This window comes from Astyanax mexicanus, chromosome 16, assembly GCF_023375975.1.
Source record: "Astyanax mexicanus isolate ESR-SI-001 chromosome 16, AstMex3_surface, whole genome shotgun sequence".
Taxonomy (NCBI): domain Eukaryota; kingdom Metazoa; phylum Chordata; class Actinopteri; order Characiformes; family Acestrorhamphidae; genus Astyanax; species Astyanax mexicanus.
In genome coordinates, this window is record NC_064423.1 from 42,085,198 (window position 1) to 42,110,265 (window position 25,068).

The window sequence follows — 25,068 nt, forward strand, 5'->3', positions numbered from 1 at the left end:
ATTGTCTGTTAATGGCCATAACTGTCTAACTCTGTGATAGTGGCAAGTACCATCTGAAAATGGCAAGTACTGATAATGGCAATAACTTTTAGATAACGGTTTAATAATGACAATTACTCTCTGATAATGACAAATGTTGTCTGATGATGGCAATTACTGTCTACTGTCCAACAGTCTGATAAAGGCCGTTACTGTCTGATAATGGCAATTAATATTTGATAATGGCAATTACGGTCTAACTGTGATAATGGCAGTTACTGTCTGAAAATGGCAATTACTGTCTAACTGTCTGATAATTACAATTACTGTCTGATAATGGCAATTACTGCCTGACTGTCAGATAATGGCATTTACTGTCTGATAACTAAGACTTGACTCTCACTGACGTTTTTATAATCAGTACCCAGCTTAGTTAGTCAGACTGAGCTGTAATGAGCTCTAAAACGACTATTGACATGGTACTACATAAAACTACATAATACTATATGATACTACTACATAATAACACTCAGTATTTAGAATTTGGCCTAAGGTTTTTTTTTTTTTTTTTTTTTAGACAGTTTCAGCTGTAGATCTTTACAGACAGATCAAAAAACGTTCCTGAGAATTCTACACTAAGATCAAAGAACAGAGATAGAATTACTTGGAGATGTGTCCGCTGTTTGCTCTCTGAAAAGCTAAACCTCTCTCTTTCTGTCTCTCTCTCTCTCTCTCCCTCCCTCCCTCCCTCCAGTTGAATCTGCTGAAGGAGGTGCATCAGGATGAGCTCGGCCGAATGTCTGAGGATCTGGAGGATGAACTTGGCGCTCGCACCAGCATGGACAAGAAGCTCGCCGAGCTCCGAGCGGAGGTAAAAACGCTGCATAAGCATCCTGCTACCCCACACTGCTGTCCTACCCATTTCAATATTAAAGAAAAATCTGATATTTCCTTCAGATTTCACTGAAAATAATAATCTGATGTCATATTAATAATGCACTCTGTGTAGCTGATATTGAATTTTAATAAATTATAGACATACAGATAGATATAGAGCGGCACATAGACTCTAAACATGAAACAGTCGATAAAACTCAAAATTTCAAGCTCATGTAGTGTCACTATATTTATACAGCGATGCTTATAACACAGTAGCAATGCTGGGCCATGCTAATGCTGCAATGGTGGTGCTAATACCACAGTAGCGATAAACAGCAATGCTAATACCACAGTAGCAATGCAGGCCGATGCTAATGCTGCAATAGTGATGCTAATGTCGTAGTAGCAATGCTGGGTGATGCTAATGCTGCAATAGTGATGCTAATATCATCGTAGCGATAGACAGCGATGCTAATACTACAGTAGCAATGCTGGGCGATGCTGATGCTGCAATAGTGATGCTAATATTACTGTAACAATAGACAGTGATGCTAATGCTGTAATAGTGATGCTAATGGCACAGTGGTAATGCTGGGCAATGCTAATGCCTTGTTAGTGATGCTAATATTATAGTAGCAATGCTGGCCGATGATAATGCTGCAATAGTGATGCTAATATCATCGTAGCGATAGACATAATGCTAATACTACAGTAGCAATGCTGGGTGATGCTAATGCTGCTATAGTGATGCTAATATCATAGTAGCGATAGACAGCGATGCTAATACTACAGTAGGAATGCTAGGCGATGCTAATGCTGCAGTAGTGATGCTAGTATTATTGTAACAATAGACAGCGATGCTAATGCTGCAATAGTGATGCTAATGCCACAGTGGCAATGCTGGGCAATGCTAACATCTTATTAGTGATGCTAATATCATAGTAGCAATGCTGGGTGATGCTAATGCTGCAATAGTGATGCTAATATCATCATAGCGATAGACGGCGATTCTGTTAAGAGTTCAAATTGTCTGTACAAAAATATTGTTTATTCCAATTAATTCTGGCACAAGTAAACTCTTTTATATTTTGTCCAAAAAAAATACAAAAATGGTTATCCTAACAGTCCTAGTTGGATAATTAACAGTTTTGGACATATATTTACCTGTCGTCTCTCTTAACACATATTTATTTGCTGTTTTGGGCGTGTCCGTGCACAGATGGAGCGTCTGCAGGTGGAGAACGCCGCGGAGTGGGGACGGCGGGAGCGGCTGGAGACGGAGAAGCTGGCGCTGGAGCGCGACAACAAGAAGCTGCGCGCCCAGATGGAGGACCTGGAGGAGCAGCTGGCACGCAAACGCAGGCAGGCGGCCAGCGCCCTCGACACCGACCTCAAGACCATCCAGAGCGAGCTGTTCGAGAGGAACAAGGTGAGAGCAGGGGAACGCTGCTGACCGCACACCGACCGCACACTGACTGCACGCTGACCGCACGCCGACCGCTGTAACGTGAGCTCAGCTCACCATGCGGTCGACTGAGATTCACTAACAGCCACTAAATCATATCAAACGAGCGACCAGTTCACCATCACTCTGGGTAATCAATGAGTGTTGGGCCGGCTTTGGATGGAGGCGTCTCGCTTTTAGAAGAAGATAAAGACCATATGATATTAATCACACTTATGCTGGGCACAGATTGAGCTTATAAACTGCTTTTATCCCATCCATATATTGAAAACACACTCCGACACACCATTGAGTAACTCAGAAGAGACACACCAAGATACTGTATAAAATAAATAAATATATAAATAAATAAAAAAAAGGAGATCAGGTTAATTGGACAACCTAAATTGGCTAGGAAAAATGGTTGTTTCCAGTTGAGAGTATGCTATGCCTGATTGATTGGTTGAGTGATGAGTGTAAATGATTGTGTGTAGAATATGTAGGCTGTAATTGGAACCATCCTTGAGGACCTAGAAATGCAAAAATATAAGGATATATAAGTGTAATTGTAAGTTGATACTTAAGAAAGAACACGTGCCAGAGGGTCAGACTATAATTTTAACCTGAGGTTAATGTGTGTTACATTATTTTCTGTACTGTATTTAGTCCGGATAGTTTCAGTTTCACACTGCAGTTTAGTGACTGAGCGGCTAAACAACTTTACTACATCCAGTCATCATCACCTACATGGGCGGAGTCTCCCCTATACCCAACACTGATTGGTTTGTAGAATGTTACCAGTTTATCCAGGTGTTGTGCTGAATTCTGACTCTCTGCCAGAATGTGCCTCTATTCTTTGAGTGTAACAGATTCCCCCCAGATTCCTTTTATTTCTGTTTATAACTCATAATTCAGTCAATCAACCTTTAGTTTCACTGAGGATTATATTGCATGTTCAATGCAACCGAGCACTCACAACTTGAAAGGACTGAAAAAAATTAAATTAAAATTAAAATCAAGTATTTAATCAGGTTATGGAAACAGAAACAAATTAAATTGCAAAAGCATTAGAAAAAAACAAACAATTGTGATTTCATAAAAGAGATAAGAAATAAAATAAATAAGAAATAAAAGGATAAATGGACAGGCTAAAATTTAAAGCAGTCAAATAAAGACATAAATAATTTAAGTTATAAAAATTAACTAAATAAAAAAGAAAAGAAAACGGAAGATTTAAGTAGCTAAAAATAAAACTAAGATTTTAAAAAAGTAAAATGATAGAAGTCAAATAAAAAGAAAAAACAGAAAATTTAATGAAAACAGATAAAAATAAAATTAAATAAAAAGACAAAATAAGTAAAATAGTAATACTAAAATACAAAAAAATAAAAACATAAAAATAAAATAAATAAAAGGACAAAATTAATTGACTAAGTTTGGTTTACTAAGTGGTTTACTAAGTGGCTGCTATTATGTTGGCGAATGGCTGATGCAGGTGGTTGTTATGGCGTTGTTAGGTGGATGCTGTGGTGTTTCTAAATGTTTGCGAATGGTTGCTTCTTATGTGGTATGCCAGGTGTTTGCAGTTACTAAGTGGTTGCTCTCTCTTCCTTTTAACTATAGCCTCACTTTACATCCAGTAATTGGTCTGAAAATCTGAACCATCTAAAAAGTGTTTTACACTGCAAACAAACCGGATGATGGATCAGCTGATCTGGACTGAGAACACCTCTATATATCAGTAGCCCTTATCAGTATCAGCAGCACCTGTCCTGAGTGTCCCCTGTCCTCGTGACGTCCACCCGCCGCAGGACAGTGCCCGTCCTTACCCGAGCCCAGTGAAGTGTGTAGACACCATATGCTGATACGGTGCAGTGTGTGCTGTAGTGCCGTCCACGTCCGAGGACTTCTCAGGTCAACCTGAAGCTCTAATTAACAGTAAATATCAAATTATATGACTCATCTGCACCTTAAATACACTTATTTTACCTCTTTTTACACAAGTTAGACACAAATGGGTCACAAAAATGTTCTATACAAAACAAGTTTATTAAGCTTTTTGCACAAAATCACTTTTGCATGAAGATAAAGATCTTACCAGCTCTATTCTTACCAGTTTTAGTCCCTTTCAGAATGAGCCGTTTAAGGGCTTTGACACTTTTATGCAAATCTTTTATGCAAAGCTGTTGCTGGACACACCTTATGTTTATGCTGAGCATTTCCTCTCATTAGTGGCAAAAAACAAAAACTTTGTCATGCTTAACTGTGATAGAAACACATTAAAACATTTGCAGACTCGCCACAGACAGTAGGTACAGATCCCTCCCTCAGACAAAGTCTGCTGGCTAATCCTGCCGTGTACTGTCTGAGGTTCTCAAACAGCAAACCAAAATGGTCAATGTTTTTTCAGTTGATCTAATGGGCGGGGCTCTGGTGGGGGATAGGGGTGGAGCCAGGGTGGTTTAATGCCGGTGGGAAAACACTGTGGCCCACCGTGAACATCTAATCCGGGGAGAGAACTAAGGTTAGCGGACAGCTAGCTAACGTTAGTGGCGAGGTAGCTAGCATATTTACGTTAATGGTGACCTAACTATATTACTGAGGACAGAACTAAAGTTAGCGGAGAGCTTGCTAACAGGCTAAACTTACCGGTGAGTTAGCTAAGCTACCAGGAAGAAAACTAAGGTTAGCGGAGAGCTAGCTAACATACTAACTTAAGCACAGAGTAAGCTAAGCTACCAGAAGGAAAAACTAAGGTTAGCGGTAAGCAAGCTAACATACTAACTTTAGCGCCGAGTTAGCTAAGCTACCAGGAAGAAAACTAAGGTTAGAGGTAAGCAAGCTTACATACTGACCTTTACCGGTGAGTTAGCTAAGCTACCAGGAAGAAAACTAAGGTTATCGGAGAGCTAGGTAACATACTGACCTTTAACGGTGAGTTAGCTAAGCTACCAGGAAGAAAACTAAGGTTAGCAGAGAGCTAGCTAACATACTAACTTTACCTGTGAGTTAGCTAAGCTACAAGGAAGAGAACTAAGGTTAGCGGAGAGCTAGCTAACATACTAACTTTAGCGCCGAGTTAGCTAAGCTACCAGGAAGAAAACTAAGGTTAGTGGAGATCTAGCTAACATACTAACTTTTCCTGTGAGTTAGCTAAGCTACAAGGAAGAGAACTAAGGTTAGCGGAGAGCTAGCTAACATACTAACTTTAGTGCCGAGTTAGCTAAGCCACCAGGAAGAAAACTAAGGTTAGCGGAGAGCTAGCTAACATACTAACTTTAGCGCCGAGTTAGCTAAGCTACCAGAAAGAAAAATAAGGTTAGCGGAGAGCTAGCTAACATACTAACTTCAGTGGCGAGTTAGCTAAGCTACCAGGAAGAGAACTAAGGTTAGCGGAGAGCTAGCTAACATACCAACTTTAGCGCCGAGTTAGCTAAGCTACCAGGAAGAAAACTAAGGTTAGCAGAGAGCTAGCTAACGTACTGACTTTTACCGGTGAGTTAGCTAAGCTACAAGGATAAAAAAACTAAGGTTAGTGGAGATCTAGCTAACGTACTGACTTTTACCGGTGAGTTAGCTAAGCTACAAGGATAAAAAAAACTAAGGTTAGCGGAGAGCTAGCTAACATACTAACTTTAGCGCCGAGTTAGCTAAGCTACCAGGAAGAAAACTAAGGTTAGTGGAGATCTAGCTAACATACTGACCTTACCGGCGAGTCAGCTAACACACTGACATTAGCGGTGAGCTAGCTAACACTACTGGGAAAAGAACTCACATACATGTTATGTTGGCTCTGTTCTGCATCATAATGGAACAAAATTGAAAAAAGAAAAAAATATATATAACAAACAGGAAACATTAAGTTCTGATTTCCAATGCAATAAGTATAGAATAAAGAAATTATGACTACATTTTGGAGTCTTAAATTATATTTATACAGGTCTTAAAAAGCATTAAATTAGATTTTTTTTTTAATGGTGCAAGAACCCTGATCACAATAAGGGAGAAGCATCCAAACGACTCATAGAAGCAAATGATTCCTGATGATAAACTCTTTCAGCTGATTCACAGAAACAAGCAGGGATTATTATGGTGATTGGAGTGTTTATAAGGGCAGTTGAAGTATAAATATAATATATACTCATTAAAACAGTGAGTTCTGCATAAATAAAACTTTAACTTTAATCACCAAACTGGATTTATGGCATTATTTTATTTGTGCTCTATTCGTGTTTTATTTCTGCGAACGTTCGCAGGTGACACTTACTCCCCGCGTTGCTCTTATCTCTGGTGTTTCTATGGCAACAGCTGAGATGACCGATCTGCTATATCTAAACATCTAGAAGTTTTTTAATAAACGCCAGGAGGACAGTTTGTCTTCATCAGGTGGATCTCCAACAGTTCAGACTTCCTGTCTGACAGATACTGCTCATAAAGACGTGTTGAAACACTGTTCCTGACTGATTCCTTATACTGCTGCAGGATAAAGGATTTCTGCACTGTCTGTCATTAACCATTGTAACAACACCATAACAACCACTTGGCAACAATATAGAGACCATCTGTTAAAATACCACTTTACCAACCAACTGGGTTACCAGATCAACTACTTAGCAGTACCATAGCCGATAGCAATGACCTAAAATCATAGCAACCATCTAGGATCCCCTTAGCAATACCATAAGAACCACCTCCATCTAGTTAGCAGCACTATGAAAAACACAGTTGAAATCACCTGAAAAAAACAGAGCAACCACTTAACAACAATATAGCAACTGCCTTGACAAAGCATTTCAACTGTCAAACAACCACTCAGCAACACCATAGCAACCACCTGGCATACCACAAGAAACACCTAGCAACCATCCATCCTGCAACCATTTAGAAATGCCATAGCAAACACGGTAATAACCACCTGGCAGCCATTTGCCAATATAGTAGCAACCACCTAGCAACTCTTTGGTATGTTTTTAGTTGTTTTTGTATTTTTTTAGTTAACTGTTTGTTACATTTCTTTTCTTTTTTTGTTTCTTTCTTTTCTTTTCTTGTTTTTAGTTACTGCTTATTTATATTTCTTTATATTTCTTTTATGTGTTTAGTTTTATTTATTCATCTGTAGTTGAATTTGAGTTAGTTCTATTACCTTTAATTTTTTTAACCTATAATTTTATGATTCATGCTCTTAAATTCTTTTTTTTACCTTATTTGTTTTATATCTTAATAATATTTTTAAAATACATTAAAAAAAAGAATTTTCTTATCTTATTAAAATGCTGTTTTTTATTTTTATTTTTTTACTTTTTTATTCTATATGCATTTTTTTGTCAATCCCTTCTCTATGTAATTGTTCGGCCACCCTCAAAAATACAGAAAAAATATTGTGATATAATTTTAGGGCCATATCGCCCACCCCTATTAGCAACCAATTAGCATTACCATAGCAATCAGTTAGTATCACTATAGAACTACCTGAAATGCAACCACATAGCATTGCTATAACAACTACTTCAGAAACCATCGTGAAAATTTAACCATTGAAATCACCAAGGAAACTTTCTGGAAAGCTATTTGGGATAACAAATCAACCACTTAGCACCTGATATACCATAGCAGCCACACAGCATCAGCGTATAAGCAGACAGGAAGTGCTGGTGTTTCTTCAGGGAGCAGGGAGTTCTCTCCTGTGCTGTAATTTATCTTGTTATTAAAGTGAGGAGCTGAAGTGTGTGTCCGTATCCAGACCTCTTGGTCGAGCGCCAGCTGTGCCGGTTGTCCCGCCGGCCGTCCCGCGGTCCGAGAGGAGAGCTGCCGAGATTGATGAGCTTCTCTCGGGGCTGCCGGGCCGAACGGGTCGATACGGACAGAACCGGGAGAACCGGCAGCGCCGCGATGAAGACGCTGCGCCGTCACCAGACAGCAAACACGGCGTGATTTATACTGAAATCATCAGCCTGACTCTCTCTCTCTCACTCTCGCGCTCTCTCTCTTTCTCTCTCTCTCTCTCTCTCTTTCTCTCTCTCTCTCTCTCTCTCTCTCTCTCGCTCTCTCTCTCTGTGCTCGATGCTGTAGATTGATGTCCTCTGTCACTGCGCTATTCAACCCAGCATGCCCTGAAGATTGGGAAGGGGACTCTGTGCCTGTGTGAGTTTGCGAGAGTAAGAGCGAGAGAGAGAGAGAAAGAAAGAAAGAGAGGGAAAAGAAAGAAAAGGGAGAGATTTAGGGCTGCACAATATATTAGTTTGTTTGTTGTTATCACAGTGTGTTGGCCTTTGCAGTATAGCTGTTTGTTTGAAGATTTGCATTCAGTTTAAACAGAATTCACACCTGAAAGTCCAAACCAGAATGTGGACCCAGTTGTATGTTTGTGTGTGTGTTACGTTTTATTCTGTTCTGTTTTGAATCCGGTTAGTTTCAGTTTCACACTGCAGATTAGTGACTCACTGACTAAACAACTTTACTACACCCTGTTATTATTATTATTATTATGCATTTAAACAGGAATGTACAAATAAGAGATGGACTATAAAGGATAGCAATAAGTTCCAGTGTTACGGCCTGGAAAACCAGACCAGTAACACAAGCTAGGATGACATCCGCTCACACATTTCCAGCCCAGCCCAAGAAGATGATACCGTATACAACAAGAAATACAAGCCAAAGATATTTATTTTGAATTGGAAGTAGCATTTTAATCAGGGATAAGAATGCCTAAAAAATAACAAACAAACTTAAATTTCAAAGACTAACATCCAGTAATACACATAATAAAATTCCTTACTTTATAATTAGATAGGTGGTGCTGGGTTTATTCATTTATTGGTAATACACTTTAAAGCTACTGTAAACAATATTTCAAGTGTAGTACAGGCCAAAAGTTTGGACACACCTTCTCTTTTTCAATGCGTTTTATGTATTGTCATGACTATTTACACTGAAGGCATCAAAACTATGAATGATGTATGTATGATGTATTTATGTACTTAACAAAAAAAGGTGAAATAACTAAAAACATATTTTATATTTTTTTGGACATCCCAACAACACCTTTAGTAATAACTCCCAGTAATGCCACTGTAGGATCCTGTGGGATATCCTGTTGGAACACGTCAGATACATCAAATACATCCTTCCAAAAAATCTGTAGTGTAGGACTTTTTGGTCGAAAAGTCTGATCCGCCAAAAAAAGGTGTTTTCACACTGTTTACAACCTGTAGCATAGTCTAATCTCCAGAGGTTAGGCTATGTTGTGAGTTGTAAACAATGGTTCTAAATACCGGAATTCTCCTTTAAGTGTCTTTACAATTACTGGATTTCTTGCATCTTTGTCCATTTTAATGCTAGCCAATATAACATTTTGTGGTGTAGTTTTGGTTTGGATTTAAATGATAGTGTAACATACTTCATGTTTGCACCTGCATGAAACAGTGGTTTGTAGTTGTAGTTAGTTTAAAGCTGCTGTAAGTGATTTTCTGGCTAATAAATCAGATTAAACTGCACCTGAACAGCCATTTAGCTCAAATATAAGAATTACATTTGATAGTCAGGTCGGATCACATTCTCACCACAAACAGAACCACTCTGGAGTTGGGTTGTTTTAGTGCCCGATTAACGATTTAGAGTCCAATTACAAATTTCACACCTGCCGAAACGAATACAGTGCCAAATCGAACACAAGCCAATCAGAGTCTGTTTTAAAACTCTTGCATCTGGAAGGAAGGACCAGTGAGTTTTTAGGCTTTCTCGGTCACATGACCGCGTTCAGTAGCTCCTCCATTTCCACTCACAATTGTGTTTTTAACATGGATCTCCGTGGAAACCGTGGCATACCCAAAGTGTAATTACGGTGCGCGGCAGTGGACAGTAGTTTTTACGTTTATTTTTCAAACCTGCAGAATTTGTGTTGATTCCTGATTGATCAAATTTTAAGAGTGTAAATAAGTTATTTTACTGCAGAAAAATAGTTTTTTTTATCACCTACACCTGTAGCTCGTATACGGTAAAGAGCATTTTAAGGGTTTTAGCTCTATCTGGACGGTATTAGTTTCTCAGGTGTTCGTCTGTGTAAAATATTTCATACTTCTACTTTTTAGTGATAAAACTCCTGCATCTGAACTGTAATTGTAAAAACAGGAGGATCAGTGAGTTTTTAGGCTTTAGTTTTTCTCGGTCACATGACATCACAGCGTTTCCACTCCATTTCCACTCACTGTTGTGTTTTTAACATGGATCTCCGTGGAAACCGGGGCACGCTCAGAGTGTAATTACGGTGCGCGGCAGTGGACAAATATCTATTTTATTAAAGGCGAGGAGACGAAACTCAGAGATGTGCGTCGGGACGGGACTAAAATTACCGGAGGAGCACGGAGTTCAGAGAAAAACAGTAGATAATTCAGCCTGTAATTTTCTCAGAGGACGTCTGAGAAAAACACCTACATGATCGTTCTGGACGGGAATAAAATCACAGAGGATAAAAAAACCCATAAAAGAGAAAATTATCATGATCATGGAAAACCCTCTCCTTAACCAGTATCACATGATCAGTATGTAAGGAACACAAGAGCACTGCCTATCTAGGGCCCCTGTGGAATGGAATGCAGCTAATGTGAACTTGTGAACCAGGTTATCGTTTTATTAGGAAATGATTAAAATACTCTGTTATAAACTCAAAACCCTAAGCACAGACCGGTCTCTCCAGGCTGAGCTGGCTTTTTTGTGGCATTACAACATTCCTTATGTTCCCGAAGCAGCAAAAATTCATCAGACTTTCAATCAGAAAGAAATTGCCCGTAAATCATAACTTATAGGACATGGGAATTGTGGGCTGATCACTTACATGTTCTGTATGGACAAAGTGTATTGGGATTTTGCATGCATTGTTAAAGCTAAAATAGAAGTAGAAGTTGCTAAAAATAGAGGAAGTTGAAGTCTTGTCTGGACTTGTTAATACTAAGGCTGTAAGATAAATCGTATATTTCTATGATCTTTAACATGAATAAAAGAAAATTTTAAATTATAACCTACGTGCCACAGCAGGGGGAGCTCTTCACCTTTCACTATGCTCATGTTATATGACAAAACTGGAGGCAGAGCGAGGTGGAGGACCACATTGAACACGCTACAGATGTACGATATGTGATGTGATGTACGATAACGCTGCTGGAGATCCAAATATTGATTTCAAACACAATAAATTAATATCATAAATTAGTTCAAGCTTCTTGAAGGTTTTTCAGCACTTGGATGGGCTGTGAGCTGTTTTTTGTAAAATAAAAAGTGCTCCGGTGATCCATTATAACACTGCTTTAGTCCAGTGGAGGAGAGCGGGACGGGGAAGGACAATAGAATTTTAGATTTTAAAAAATTCATGCATATTGCCTCTGATTGGCTAACAGCACTGTGACACCAGGAGCCAGCGAGACGGACAACATACGATTTAGAATCGTTTTAAAATAAAGACACTTATACTAATAACAGTTTTTGCAATGTTATATGTTACTTTACTAGCAAGTATAAACATAACTATTTCATTTATCTTATGAGTAAATAATAAAAAACAGATAATGGAAAGCTCTTAATATTTATTAATTTACACTGAATTTAGCTTTTTACCGAGTTGTAGCTTGAATTCCAGGTACTTCATTAAAAATACCATTGGGTTACAGCACAACAACTATAAATGCAAAAGACAAAAATAAGTGACAGGACAGGGGCATTTCAGAGGGCCAATCAGATTTCAGCTTTTAGCAATGCCCCTGTGGCCCCGCCCCTAGAACCCTAGAATCTCCTTGTTTCTACCCTCACTGTCCATCTAATGGTCCTCCAGCAGTAGGCGGGGCTCAGTAATGCAGGGCACGGACTCTTCTCCTCTTTTCAGGACGGATTGTGGAAGACTGCGGTTGATCTTCTTTGAACTGGAGTCAAAGTCCCTCGCTTCTTCATACATCAAAGCACGGAGAGTCCGTCCACATGAAGGTCAAGGGCCGTGGTTTCCCCATCATGCTGTCGTTCCACGAGTTCTCCATGACGGCAGAGTCCTTTTTCTCTGTCCGTCTCCATCTGTACAGTTTTCTCTGTAGATTCAGAAAGTGTTCACTATCTATTTTACCCTTTCTTCTGACTCTCTCACTCTCACACGGATTTTAGCACACTTCAGCAGTGTGTCGCATTATTTCCATTCTATTCTTTTTTACTCTGGCTAATTGTTGTAGTGTTGTGCTGCTACTGACGGCGTGGTTTTGAAAATAGACGTGGTTTTCTAAAAAAACGTAACTTTTGCCACCAGTGTTTTGATTTTATTGGTGCTACAGCAGCTGTAGACACGTATTATCAACTTTTTGTTATCAAATGTTGTCTTTGTTTTAAGAAGGTGGAGGGTGTCAATGAGAATATTGACAACCTACATGCAGCAACAGAGGAAGCTCTTCCCACTGCACTGTGCTCATATTTCATAACGAGGCTGGAGGCAGAGAGAGGTAGAGGTCCACAGTAAACAAACTAGGGATGTACAATATGTAATCACGTTTTTATTGAAAGTTTTGTAGATAACATGTGTAACAATATAGTGCATTACAAAAACGGACAATGTTTTCCTATCCCTTTTAAATCCCACCCAGTCCTATACCACCCCGACCACATCCAACCCACCACTTCTAGTTCACCTTACCAACAACCATCCCTCCCCACCCAACCACCATACATATACAGCAATATATACATAAAACAGACAAAGTCTATTACTAGAAAGTGATCATGTTAAAATAAGGATATTTACATCAATAATTTAATTCAGCCATATCCTCATTATATCTGGATTTGCTCTATTGACTCTAGCTGAGTATAATTCTAAGTAAAGTCTGTAACAGAAAGCGAATGGGGCGTTGAACAATATTTTTTAACAGCTGTCAGGCTAGCCAATAAAACTTTCTGTACTCTCTTTGCCATAGGAAAGGTAGAACTATCAAGTAAAAGATGCAGAGTTGGGCTTATTGGGAAACTTGTCATTTAATGAAGTGAGAATGGGATGTACGGTATTTGATGTAATTTACAATAACACTTCTCGTTATAACAATATAGATGTGAAACACAGTAAATTAATATCCTAAATTAGTTAAAGCTTCTTGATGATTTTTTTTAGCTTTTCATTGGGCTGCATTCATTTTTTTATAGAAAATAAGTAGTTTGTGTGAGTGTTCACTCTTGACCTCAACCCCTCAAATGTGGTTGTGTTGTGGTGCTGTTGATGCAGATGGTTGTCTGCTGATAATAGGCGGTTAGGTTTTCTAAACCACGTTACATGTGCGACCAGTTTTTTGGTGTTTGTTGAAGCTACAAAATCTGTAGACATGTATCTCTTTCAACCTCAGAAAAAGCTCGGGTTTTTGTCCTTCTTTTAAGAAGAAGAGGGTGTGGGTGCATAAAACTGCAATCGGACTACGGTTTTTCCTTGCGTGAACTCATGAGTTTCTCAGCGATTTTAGTGATTTTTGAGCATGTGTTGCATCAGTAAATCTTTTGTAAAACAAGCTGTAAAAATGAACTTGGATTACATTAATCCCCTTCAAATACACATGTGAGTGCACTGTGCTCATGTTACGTAGTGAGGCTGGAGGCAGAGTGAGGTAGAGGTCCCCAGTGAGCACACTAGGGATGTAAGATATGTTGTGATTTGTGATGAGTCAGTTAGATATCCCAATATTGATGTACATCGCAGTGAATTAATATGAAAAAATTGTAAATTAGTTCTTCTTTTCCAGGATAAGCAGTAGTTTGGTGTAAGTGCTCACTGTGGACCTCTACCACTCTGCCTCGCTCTACCTTTCTCTACCTCACTCTACTATTGTCTACCTCACTCTACCTTTCTTTAGCTCTAAGCCTCATTTTACTGAACTCTGCCTCGCTCTACATTCAGTTTTTTATTGTTAATGGCGCAGATATCTGGGGTCGTTTTAGTCTGTGGAAAAACATCATGTTTTAACAATGTACAAACCTCAAATCCAAAATAAGTTTTAAAGCTCTATTTAGAGGTATGAAGCTTTTGGCAGCCTCTGGCTTACACACACATATTACAAACATGAACCAACTAAATTGTAAACTACTGTTGCTGTAATAGCAAATCATATCGGTTAAAATCGCCCAGAAAGGGCTTTTATCTCACTTTTTATTTATTAAAATCTTTCCCACCTATCAGCATGCAGCTGCATTCTCCACACTGCATCAACCTGCTGCTCTGCAGCGTCTCCCAGCATCAGTCCAGCTGCCAGCCCGTCCGTGCAGATGTTCCCCTCCTCCTCTCTTCTCTCGCAGAAGCGCAGTTGACCGCTCGCCGATCACAGTGATTAATGAGGCGGTATCGAGCGCTCATCTGTTAGGAGTTGCATGCTATGGCTCTCTCTCAGTCTGATGGAAGTGCGATTCACAGTATTGACAGACCATGTGTGAGATGTTTCTTACCACCCCGTATGTGTGTCTGTATGTGCGTAATTGTGTTTCAGCAATTTATTTTTTATAATTTTATCCCATTTTCTACCCAATTCGAGAGATTAATTACCCTTCCTTAATTATTAGTACTTTCGCTATCACTAATAATGCTCCCAACACTAAGAGCCAATCCCATTTCAACTTTTAGACCTATAACTAAGCCCAACCCCTTTGTTTTGCGCCTGTGTTCATGTCTAGCGGTAGGTTAGGGGAAGCGTTGGGGCTACATGGTCCTTCAAACTGAGATTTTTCAGAGAAACACCCTAAAAAGAGGATTATAAGAATAACAGTCAAGATGATGGAGCAAAAGAAACCAGAGAAAACCATTAATTTGAGTAGATAGATAGACAGACAGACAGACAGATAGATAGACACTTTATTTATCCCGAAGGAAATTTAGGATTTCCTTAGGAGTATTTTCCCTGTTAAAAATGACAATATATTACCATAGTTTAATGTGAAGTTTCAATGTTTTATTGCAAAAAAAGTTAAAAGCTCAGTTCATCTCAGTAGCTAGCTAGCTAACTGACTTTCCCGTTCTACCTTAAATGGCGCAGTAAAATAAAATAAAAGCTAATAAAAGTTAATAAAATTTAATTTCAGCTCTCAATCACAGAGGAATTAAGAAATGGACAATAATAATAAATGGCTGCACCACCTGCCCCCTTTCTGAAGACATACGATAAACCTTACAGTTTAACTCCGGTGTTAAAGTGACTTTGGGTGTAGCAAAACATGATGAATAGTACAAATATTTGTTGACTAGCACACCTCTGCTCTCCTGCAGCTTTCTGACATCCAGTAATTTTGTTCTTTTTGCCCAGAACTCTTTACAACGGCCGCTTCGGGGCAAAAGTTTGCCCCGATAAATTGCTTTTTTACACCGTTATCCAGGCTCAAAGTAGCTCCACACCTCTATTAGTAGAATCCGAAGAGCTCTGACATTTAAAACGAGGCGTTTAGAACTTTAAAAGTGCACAAGAAGTTTATTAAAAACAGTGTACATCCTGTTTTGCAGGTAAATCTCTGAGCGACGCCATCACTGTACTGATAATGTCTTAGTCATATCAGCGCTTTCCTCTGAGCGCACTGTGATGCTGCACTGATTGGCTGCAGTTGGAAAAGAGGAAAATATATATACATAGACTCCACATAGCCTGACTCCTGGCGTAGCAGCCGGCACCCAGTGCATTTATTTACACTGAGGAAAGTGTTTAATACACCTATAACAATCACAACTCTGCCACTGCTATAATTATATACCTTTATTGGGTCACTGAATAGTTTTCCTAATTATTAGAGTGAGGATTTCACCCTGTCCTCTTCTAAAAGTAGGGATTGGTTACGAATTAGAAATGGGATTGAGCCTTTTTTCCTCTTTTCCAACTGCAGCCAATCAGTGCAGCATCATAGTGCGCTCAGAGGAAAGCACCCGATCCCCAGCTCTGATACTTCAGCTAACAGACACCTGTAATCTTGATATATTGAATTATAAAACCCCTGTATTGGGATGTGTTCTATCTCCAGCCCTGAACTGAATGGGGCAGCTTCCCAGACATAGTTTAAACCTACGTATTTTGAAATGAAAATATATCTGTGGAAATTAAAGGCATTGCTGGTGTGTTGCATCCCTGCAGAGCGCTGCTGTGTATAGGTAATGCAGTCAGTCTCCTTCTGCTGCCTGTTTGTACCTGGAGTTTGGGCTCATCACTCAAAGCTCCAACACCACCCCCTGATTCCAGACCAGCCTTAATGCTCTACAGCGCTGTACCCAGTCTAAATCACTGTGCCTGCGCCATCCCCTGATTCCAGACCAGTCTGAAGGGGCCTGTTAGCGCAGCTCGCTGGTGTGGTGGTCAGTCTAAATGTGCCCATTAGCACCTGCTGCTGCAGCTTATTTATGAGCCACTAGAGCTAATGCCTCAGTTAGCCAGCACTGACAACATGCCATTACTGCTGATCTACAGCCCAACACTTGACCCACAGGAACAAAGGACACTCTGTGTGTGTTTGTGTGTGTTTGTGTTTGTGTGTTTGTAGAAATCATTCTTCTAGCAGAGTTTTGATGTTGTAAAGATTTACGAAATATTGAGTAGTTGCGACTCTACTTTTTATACCAGGTTGTTTTCCACTCTTGGTTGCGGTTCGTTTTATCTGATTCCAAACAACTTCTGGAACGATTCTGTTTTTGTTGAGAATGTGATCCGTTCTCAATCTGACCTGGATATCAAATATACTTATGTTTCACAGGTACTGTTTAATTTCTAAACAAACAACTGATTCAGACCTGAGAAACCACAACTACAGGTGTGAGAACACCCTTTTATTTTATTTTTATTTTTTTAGAGTTCGTTGTTGTGCAGCGCATCATTTTATTCCCTGAGGTACCTCTACTGCTGCATGATGTGCCTGCACATCACCAATAGGATGACGTCATCCTTGCTCAACTTGCTATAATTGGTCTGAAACAATGTAACGTAAAAAAAGTGCGCTTGTACACTAGGGATGTCACGATTCTCTAAATCCTCGATTCGATTTTATTTCCGATTTTTGGGTCACGATTCGATTCGATTTTCTTTTTTCTTTTTCTTTTTTACAACAGAGAGGCCTATGCCACTTTTCGGATTGTCTTTGGTCAGTCATTGTTTTGATTCGTCAAATTTACAATATCTTATTTCAAAAGGTGGGCTTGATATAAGTGATGCAAAGTGATTCAAGTGATCTGTAATACACCACATTAGGCACTAATAGTCAAATTTAAATAATTTAACTAAGATATATTTGTAATGCCATCTAGTGGCTTTTTTTGGTAGCATCAGTGTGCACATAAAATATATTAATAAAAAAAATACAGGAACAGTAAATAATAGAACAATAATAGAACAATTAGAGCCTTAACAAACTGAACTCTATCCTACTATAACAGTTAAACATGAAAAATAAGACTTTAAGACTTTTTCGGTCCCTGAGAATGACAAGTTTTTTTCTTTAATAAAGATAGATAGATACTTTATTTATCCCGAAGGAAATTTAGGCATATATATATATATATATATATATATATATATATATATATATATATATATATATATTATTAACTTTATCTGAGAGAAAGATGCTCCTTATTTGAGGCTAGACAAAACAACTTATTTTTATATTTTCAAGTTTTTCTTTAAGAAGATGAGAATGTCCACATTCTCTGGAGAAAGAGCTGCTCTTTGAGCTACAGTGCGCTGCACCATTGTTTGGGGAGGGGTCGTCGATCCTCTTTTTGACTTCGATGCTCGAGACCATGACATAATTTCAATCGATTTCAATGAAATATCGAAATCGTGACACCCCTATTGTACACTGCAGAAGACCTGGGCGATGCGTTAGTTGATCTTGACGTTGACACCTTCTGTTTTGGTTTGGACCAAACTAAAACCTTCATATTTCAGCCTTGTTCAGTTATAATTAGGAGACGATATACATGGGAAGACTGTAAGCATGGGGATTGGATAACCACAATTTTGCATTGGACTCATTGTACAAACAGTTCGAGTTTCATTTGTTCAAAACTGTTTAATTGATGTTTGTTAGAAGTAATGGTTTGTTGGAAAGTACAAGAATCACAGGCTTACTGTAAAATCTGCTAAATTAATAATGGTGTTGTGCTGTTAAAGTTAGGGGTGGAAGAAAATATCAATATTGCAATATCTGAGATGTATAGATTTATGTTGTGTTTGTGACGACTCGAACAGTTGTTTAGTAGTTGAGTCTGCGTTTTAGTCGTTTGATGTTAAGAATACCTCAGTGAAACTAACCCCTCATATATTTAGAATAAAAATATTTCCATTCGTTAGTAGTGCGTTTGTGCTGGTTTGTGGAGCAAAAATGTGCATTTGTGCTGTTATCGTTATTGAAATATTAAATATTACATTTTCTTACCTGTTATGTAACACAGCCCCTCATCTGTGGCCAAATCGCACCAAAGTGGTCTCGTTCGTTAGTGCTGCTTTTGTGCTGATTTGTGCAGCAAATATCGTTATTCAGATATCAGACATTTTATTTGCTGTTATCGTAAAGTGGTCTCGTGCATTATCGATGTTGGGTTTTGAAGGCCACAGCAATCCAATTTCAACACCGGAGAGAAAGAGTCTCACTCGGGTTGCCAGGCGGAGGACTAGGGGTGTCACGATTCTCTAAATCCTCGATTCGATTTTATTTCCGATTTTAGGGTCACGATTCGATTCGATTCTTGATTTCCTTTTTTTTTTTTTTTTTTTACAGCAGAGAGGCCTATGCCAGTTTTAGATTAGTCTATGGTCAGTCATTGGTTTGATTCATCAAATTTACAATATCTTATTTCAAAAGGTGGGCTTGATGTAAGTGATGCAAAGTGATACAAGTGATCTGTAATACACCACATTAGGCACTAATGGACAAATTTAAATTATTTAATTAAGATATATATGTAATACCATCTAGTGGCTTTTTTGGTAGCAGCAGTGTGCACTATTAAAACAGCAATGTGCAACATAAAATAAATAATAATAAAAAAATACAGGAACAGTCATTTACAAAATAATAGAAAAATTAGAGCCTCAACAAACTAAATTCTATCCTACTATAACAGTTAAACATAAAAAATAAGACTCGGTCCCTGAGAATGAAATGTTTTTCTTTACTAAAGATATATTATTAACTTTATCTGAGAGAAAGATGCTCCTTAAGGTACCAAAACTATTAACATATTTGAGGCTAGACAAAACAACTGTTATTTTTATATTTTCAAGTTTTTCTTTAAGGGGATGAGAATGTCCACATTCTCTGGAGAAAGAGCTGCTCTTTGAGCAGTCACAATGTCCGCGGCATCGGCTACAGTGTGCTGCACCGTTTGCGTATCTTAGAGGGAGGGATCGTCGATCCTCTTTTTGACATGGCTCGAGACCATGACATAATTTTGATCGATTTCGATGAAAAATTGAAATCGTGACACCCCTATTGAGGACACCTTATCGATACAAAACTCTCCCGTTCATACAGCTAGCAATGAACGTTGTTCGCTTTCAGTGAGAGTCTGTGACCCCAGCACCGTTCAGCGACAGGACCGAGAACCTACGATGTCCTGAAAGTCCTGAGTAGAGATTTAAAAATGTACAAGTGTACGTACCGTTCGAATTCTGGTTAGGACGTTTAAGTATGAAAACGAAACTGAGCAGTGGTCGTACTCGTCGTCTTTGTCAGGCTGTTCTGACACCACTGCTCTGTGTTCCAGTCTCTCTCTTTATGTGGGGAAGAGTTCGTTTTGGTCAGCAGAAAGCCGTCCTCAGTGGACTAGGATCTGCTGGAGGAGGAGGAGGGAGAGAGGAGGTGAAATGAAGGTTAACTGGTGCAGCGTTGTACGAAAACAGCGTTCGGGGAAGTGAGAATGATGAGGATATGAGCAAAATGTGCTGAAACCCCTGAAAGAGGCTGTTCTTTATGCTTAGACAGGAGGAGAGGACAGCGGTCACCAGGGAAATTGAGTGGAGGTAATGGAGGGATGAGGCGGAGAGAAGCGAGGGAGAGGTAAGAGGTAATTGGTAATTGGAGCGAGGCTGAGGTACGGCGAGGAAGGCTTGTTTTAGTTCCTGAGCGTTCAGGGTTCAGAGGTCGCGTGCAGTCAGGAGCAGGACTCGCGGTCAGAAAGAGCAGCTCGGTGCTGCTGAAGGTTTAAAGTTCGACCTCTTTCTTCCTCCTCCTCTTCCTCTTCCTCGCCGCCGCTGCAGCCGCCAGCAGCAGCTTCCCGGCTAACGCACCTGCTCCTGCTAATGCTGCAGGTGCGCAGCTTTACCCCCGGCTCCGGGTCAGCGCAGGTCAGCGTATGCGTGAGTGTGCGGAGAGATAGCGCGAGCCGCCGAACTCCAGCACAGTAAATTTTGCATACAGTGCAGCAAACCACCGCTCCATGGTGTCCTCCAGCTGAACCCCGGCTCATATATTCATGTTATACAGTATGCGTATAGTATAGCTCACGTTAAAGCATGAGAGAGGTGTGTGTGTGTGTGTGTGTGTGCGCGCGCTCGCGCATTAACACATCCATTACCTATATAGGCTGAAAATTTCAGGTGGTAATATTGCTTTTAGGAAAAGTGCCAATGCAGCAGAATGTGCTCTACGTTTATAAGAGGAAACTAGTTTCACAAACCAGCCGAACTTCCTGTTTCATTTGCAGAGAAATGGACAATCTCACAAAAAAACTAATGTATCGATTCGTGGCATCCCTTGTAAAAGAAAAGTGCATTTAACTATATATTTTTTAAAAGCATACTTAACAATGAAAAGTACATACTTTTAGCATTAAAATTAATAAAGTTACAATATTGGAACAACTTAAAGCAACTTGCAAGTGTATTTTGGCTGTAAGTAAGCTATAAATTTAAATACAACATAAAAGCGTTACTTTGTGGTTTTGAGTCCTTTTTTCCCATATATATCTGGCGGTTTTACCTACGTAGCTTGTTTTAACACGATAAATGCGCAATCCGATAATACTCACCTCTGAACGATGAAAGAGCTAGGTGCTTAGCTCAAGTAAAATTAATACATAAGGCACAGCAAATTATTATTAGGAGCACTGATGATTTTTGGGGAAATTCAATGATTTTAAGTGCGGAAAAATACGTTAATACATATGAAGAGTTTGGTTCCATTTTTATCACTTTGAGTAAAAAAGGGTTTTCTTTAGCAAGAAAGTGGTAGGCTGAAAACTTAAAATAAAAAAGTAAAATAACACAAAAAAAATCAAATCAAGATTTTAATATTTAAAGATTTATTTTTAAAAATAATTTGTTTTTTAGCAAAACGCAATAAATCCATGCCAAGTTTATTTTTTTCAAAATGTCTTATATATCCTTTGGCATCAATAGAATTTTTTTTTTAACTGAAAATGTGCAAAATACAATATTAAAAATTATAAATTGTACATCTGAATATAATAGTTTGAACATTGGGCCTAAAAACACAAATTTCAAAACATTTATTTTCGAAAACGTGCAAAATTTCATTAACGAACAAGACATTAAGACTATAAAATCCCCAAAATCACGTTACATTCATGTGCTGCAGTGTAGTGTAGTGTAATGTAGTGTAATGTAGTGTAGTGTAGTGTAGTGTAGTGTAGTGTAGTGTAGTGTAGTGTGTGTGTGTGTGTGTGTGTGTGAACTGCAGATGACAGCCGGCTTTTCCCCCCTCCTGAATGCCTCATTTTCTTTACCTTTTCAGGTACATGAGACTCTTTTGATGGCTTTTTCTTTTTTTCAATAACTGCTTCACGAACAGGCTCCTCTATACCATCAAAACCTGTTGATTTTCACGGACTTTGAGAGTGAAAAACGAAAGTGAAATTAGGCTACACTAAATACCGGCCGGCTCAACAGGGCGCGCGCTATGATGTTTACATTAGATAGCTCGTGGAGTGCTGCCCTGTGATTGGATGAGTGGAGACGTGGCGTTCTGCAGGAAATCAAGACATCTGGCGTTTGTCTCGTTTTGGAAAGAAAGAGAGAAAGCAGGGCAGTATTACACGGCGGATGTGCCGTTTTGATGAAAATTTAATATTGGCTTTTCAAGAGTGGTCACATAACATTCTGATTCTGGCTCTAACTCATTTTTTTTTAAAAAACGTCGTTTATCGCGTTTTGGAATCAAACCCTTCATATATACTCTGAGCGTTTGTGATTGAGAGATACCTCCACTGCACCATTTCTGCTTCATTCCTCACCTTCTATCTTTGCTTTTAGAGTGAATTTCTTTATCATCATGGATCATTCATCAGGCCGGGTCATGTTTTATTCATCTGACCCTCTCTTTCTCCACACTGCCTCCCTTTACCAAAACACTCACCCGTGACCCAAATTATACCCTGGATGAAAATTTAAACCTTTTAAGTACAGAACGCTGTTGCCCTGCTCCGGGTCCTGCTGCTGAATCTCTGACACTTTTCTTCTGATTTTTAAATGTGATGTCATTCACGCTCGTTCTCCTCAGTTAACTTCACTCTTTTTACTCTTCCTCTTCTTCTCCGCTCGGCTCTTCATCTCCTCGTATTAAGATATCTGGAGCTTTTCAGTCTTTTTTTTTTCGGTGTTTTTGACTTTGATCCTGTTCTGCATTTAGACCAGGAATGAGGAAAAATCCCACCACACTCTTTAGGAACTGTAGGAGAAAAAAAAACGAACAAAATGACTTATAAATAAAGCTATTTAACTTTTGCAAAATTTGATCTTCTAATGTTGAACCAATGGTAAAATATACAGTACCTGTCAAAAGTTGGGAATTCTTATTCAATGTTTTTTGACTACATACAGTGTATATATATATATATATATATATATATATATATATATATATATACATATATATATATATATATATATATATATATATATATATATATACATATATACATATAGTGAAGTGATCTATCATATAAAGGATCACATAAGGAATCATGTAGTAACTTAAATACAGTGTTAAACAAACCAAAATACTCTGTGAAGAAGCTTTAAGGTGCTCTTATCTGGAGAGCTGTTAACTTGCGTTTTTTGAGGCTGGTAACTCCTGGTCCAGATGAGTGCCAGTTCCATCATATTGTTTTTGATGGTCTTTGCGACTGCACTTAAGGATACTTTTTAAAGTTCTTGACTGACCTTCATTTGTTCACAGTCATTTATTCTTTATTTAGTTGAGTAGTTGTTGCTTCTCATAAAATGGATTAGAACAGGGGTGTCCATACTTTTCTTGTTGGGTGCCACAGACTTTGTAATAAAGCAAATAATGAAATATACCACTTATATAGTAATACAATTTCCTGATTACTATAATTTACACACCATTTAACTTAAGTTACTATCTTTATCTATTATAGACAGTGTTGTGTAAACTAAGATTCTTTAAATTGATGTTTCGATGTTTCATAATGTCTCTTAATATTATTATACTCTCATTATGGCAACTGATTCCTGACAAATTAAACATTAAACACATTTTCTTTTGAACTCTGTTTGTTTCTCGTTTCTTTGAAGTTGCCATGTTCTTCCAAAAGCTCAGGAACATTAATGTAGACATAATAAAGGAAATAAAGGAGATGAGGAGTGTTTTAGATTGGGTTTATGTGATCTCACATTATAAAAAACCTGCTTAATAGCGAGGCAACTCTTAGTTTATTAAAAAAAAAAAAACAATATGACGATAAATGTCGTGGAGACGATAGAAAAGTGTCTTTGGTGCTTCTTACCTTCTATCATCTCTATTGTTTCTACAGTAATTTCATCAATTATTTATGCAAATATATAAAGTAGGCTACGATGAAATGTAGTGGCGTGGTCACTTTGCATAAACTGGGTTTATATAAGTGATAATAAAGTAATCTTCACAAAAAAGCTTCATAATGTGGTTTTGGGACGTGGCGCTGCTTTACGTTATTTGACGGTCACGCGCAGACACGCCGGTTTGAGACGTGCTTTACGTTATTAAACTCATGAGAGCTGAACAATGGAGACGCATTGTTCTTTTAAAAAATGAGCTACTGCATCTACTCCATCTGTTTTTATTTGATATATTCACATATATTGCTGCACTAAAAGGTAGTAATTCTCATTTGTGAAAGTTTGGTTTAATGTCACTTTGAAAAAAAGTTGACAAAAAGTAAGCAATGATATTATTTTGTCATATTTTTCGAAGAATAACTGAAAACATACTTAAATGGGTTATTTCATGATATATATCGTTATTGTGATATAAAACATTCCATATCGTGATATATGATTTTTCCCATATCGCCCATCAGTAATCTACAATGCAGAACATTTTAAAATAATGAAAATTACAGCTTGTATAAACTTTTGACTTTATCTGTAATAGCTCTCTGCTTTTACTCCTCCCGCTCTGCCGTCGCTCCTCTGCTTTTACATCTTTATTCTCCGCCGGCCTCGTTCTCTCGCTCCGCTAAAAGCCGCTCAGGATGAAACGCTCTTTGTTTTAGAGGAGGAGAGCACGCAGACTTCAGAGGCTGCTGTTTTGGTTCTGAATGGTGTTTAGTTGATGTGATTTAATGTGCTTTAACATGCTTAATTAATATAGATTTAAGAGTGGGAACTGATTTTCTTCCCAGACGAGCGCCAGTCACAGCTCCGCTCCGTCTCCCGGTGGGATTAGATTTAATCAGCTGTAATCCGCTTGATTCTGCAAAACGCCATTTATCTCAGTGTTGCTCTTTTTTTATTTTTTTTAACCTTTGTAACACAAACAAATACACAGCGGAT

The 25,068-nt window shown here is 38.5% G+C and overlaps 1 protein-coding gene across 2 annotated transcripts in view; it reads left to right on the plus strand.

Annotated features, from left to right (window-relative positions):
- The window catches only part of ccdc102a (coiled-coil domain containing 102A), a 134,666-nt gene that overhangs the window by 78,986 nt on the left and 30,612 nt on the right, over nt 1-25,068 (plus strand). For both annotated transcript variants that reach the window (XM_022667390.2, XM_022667391.2), the window contains 2 exons: nt 734-850; nt 2,078-2,287. In XM_022667390.2, the coding sequence (XP_022523111.2) occupies nt 734-850; nt 2,078-2,287 (327 nt within the window). The remainder of the gene's footprint in view (nt 1-733; nt 851-2,077; nt 2,288-25,068) is intronic.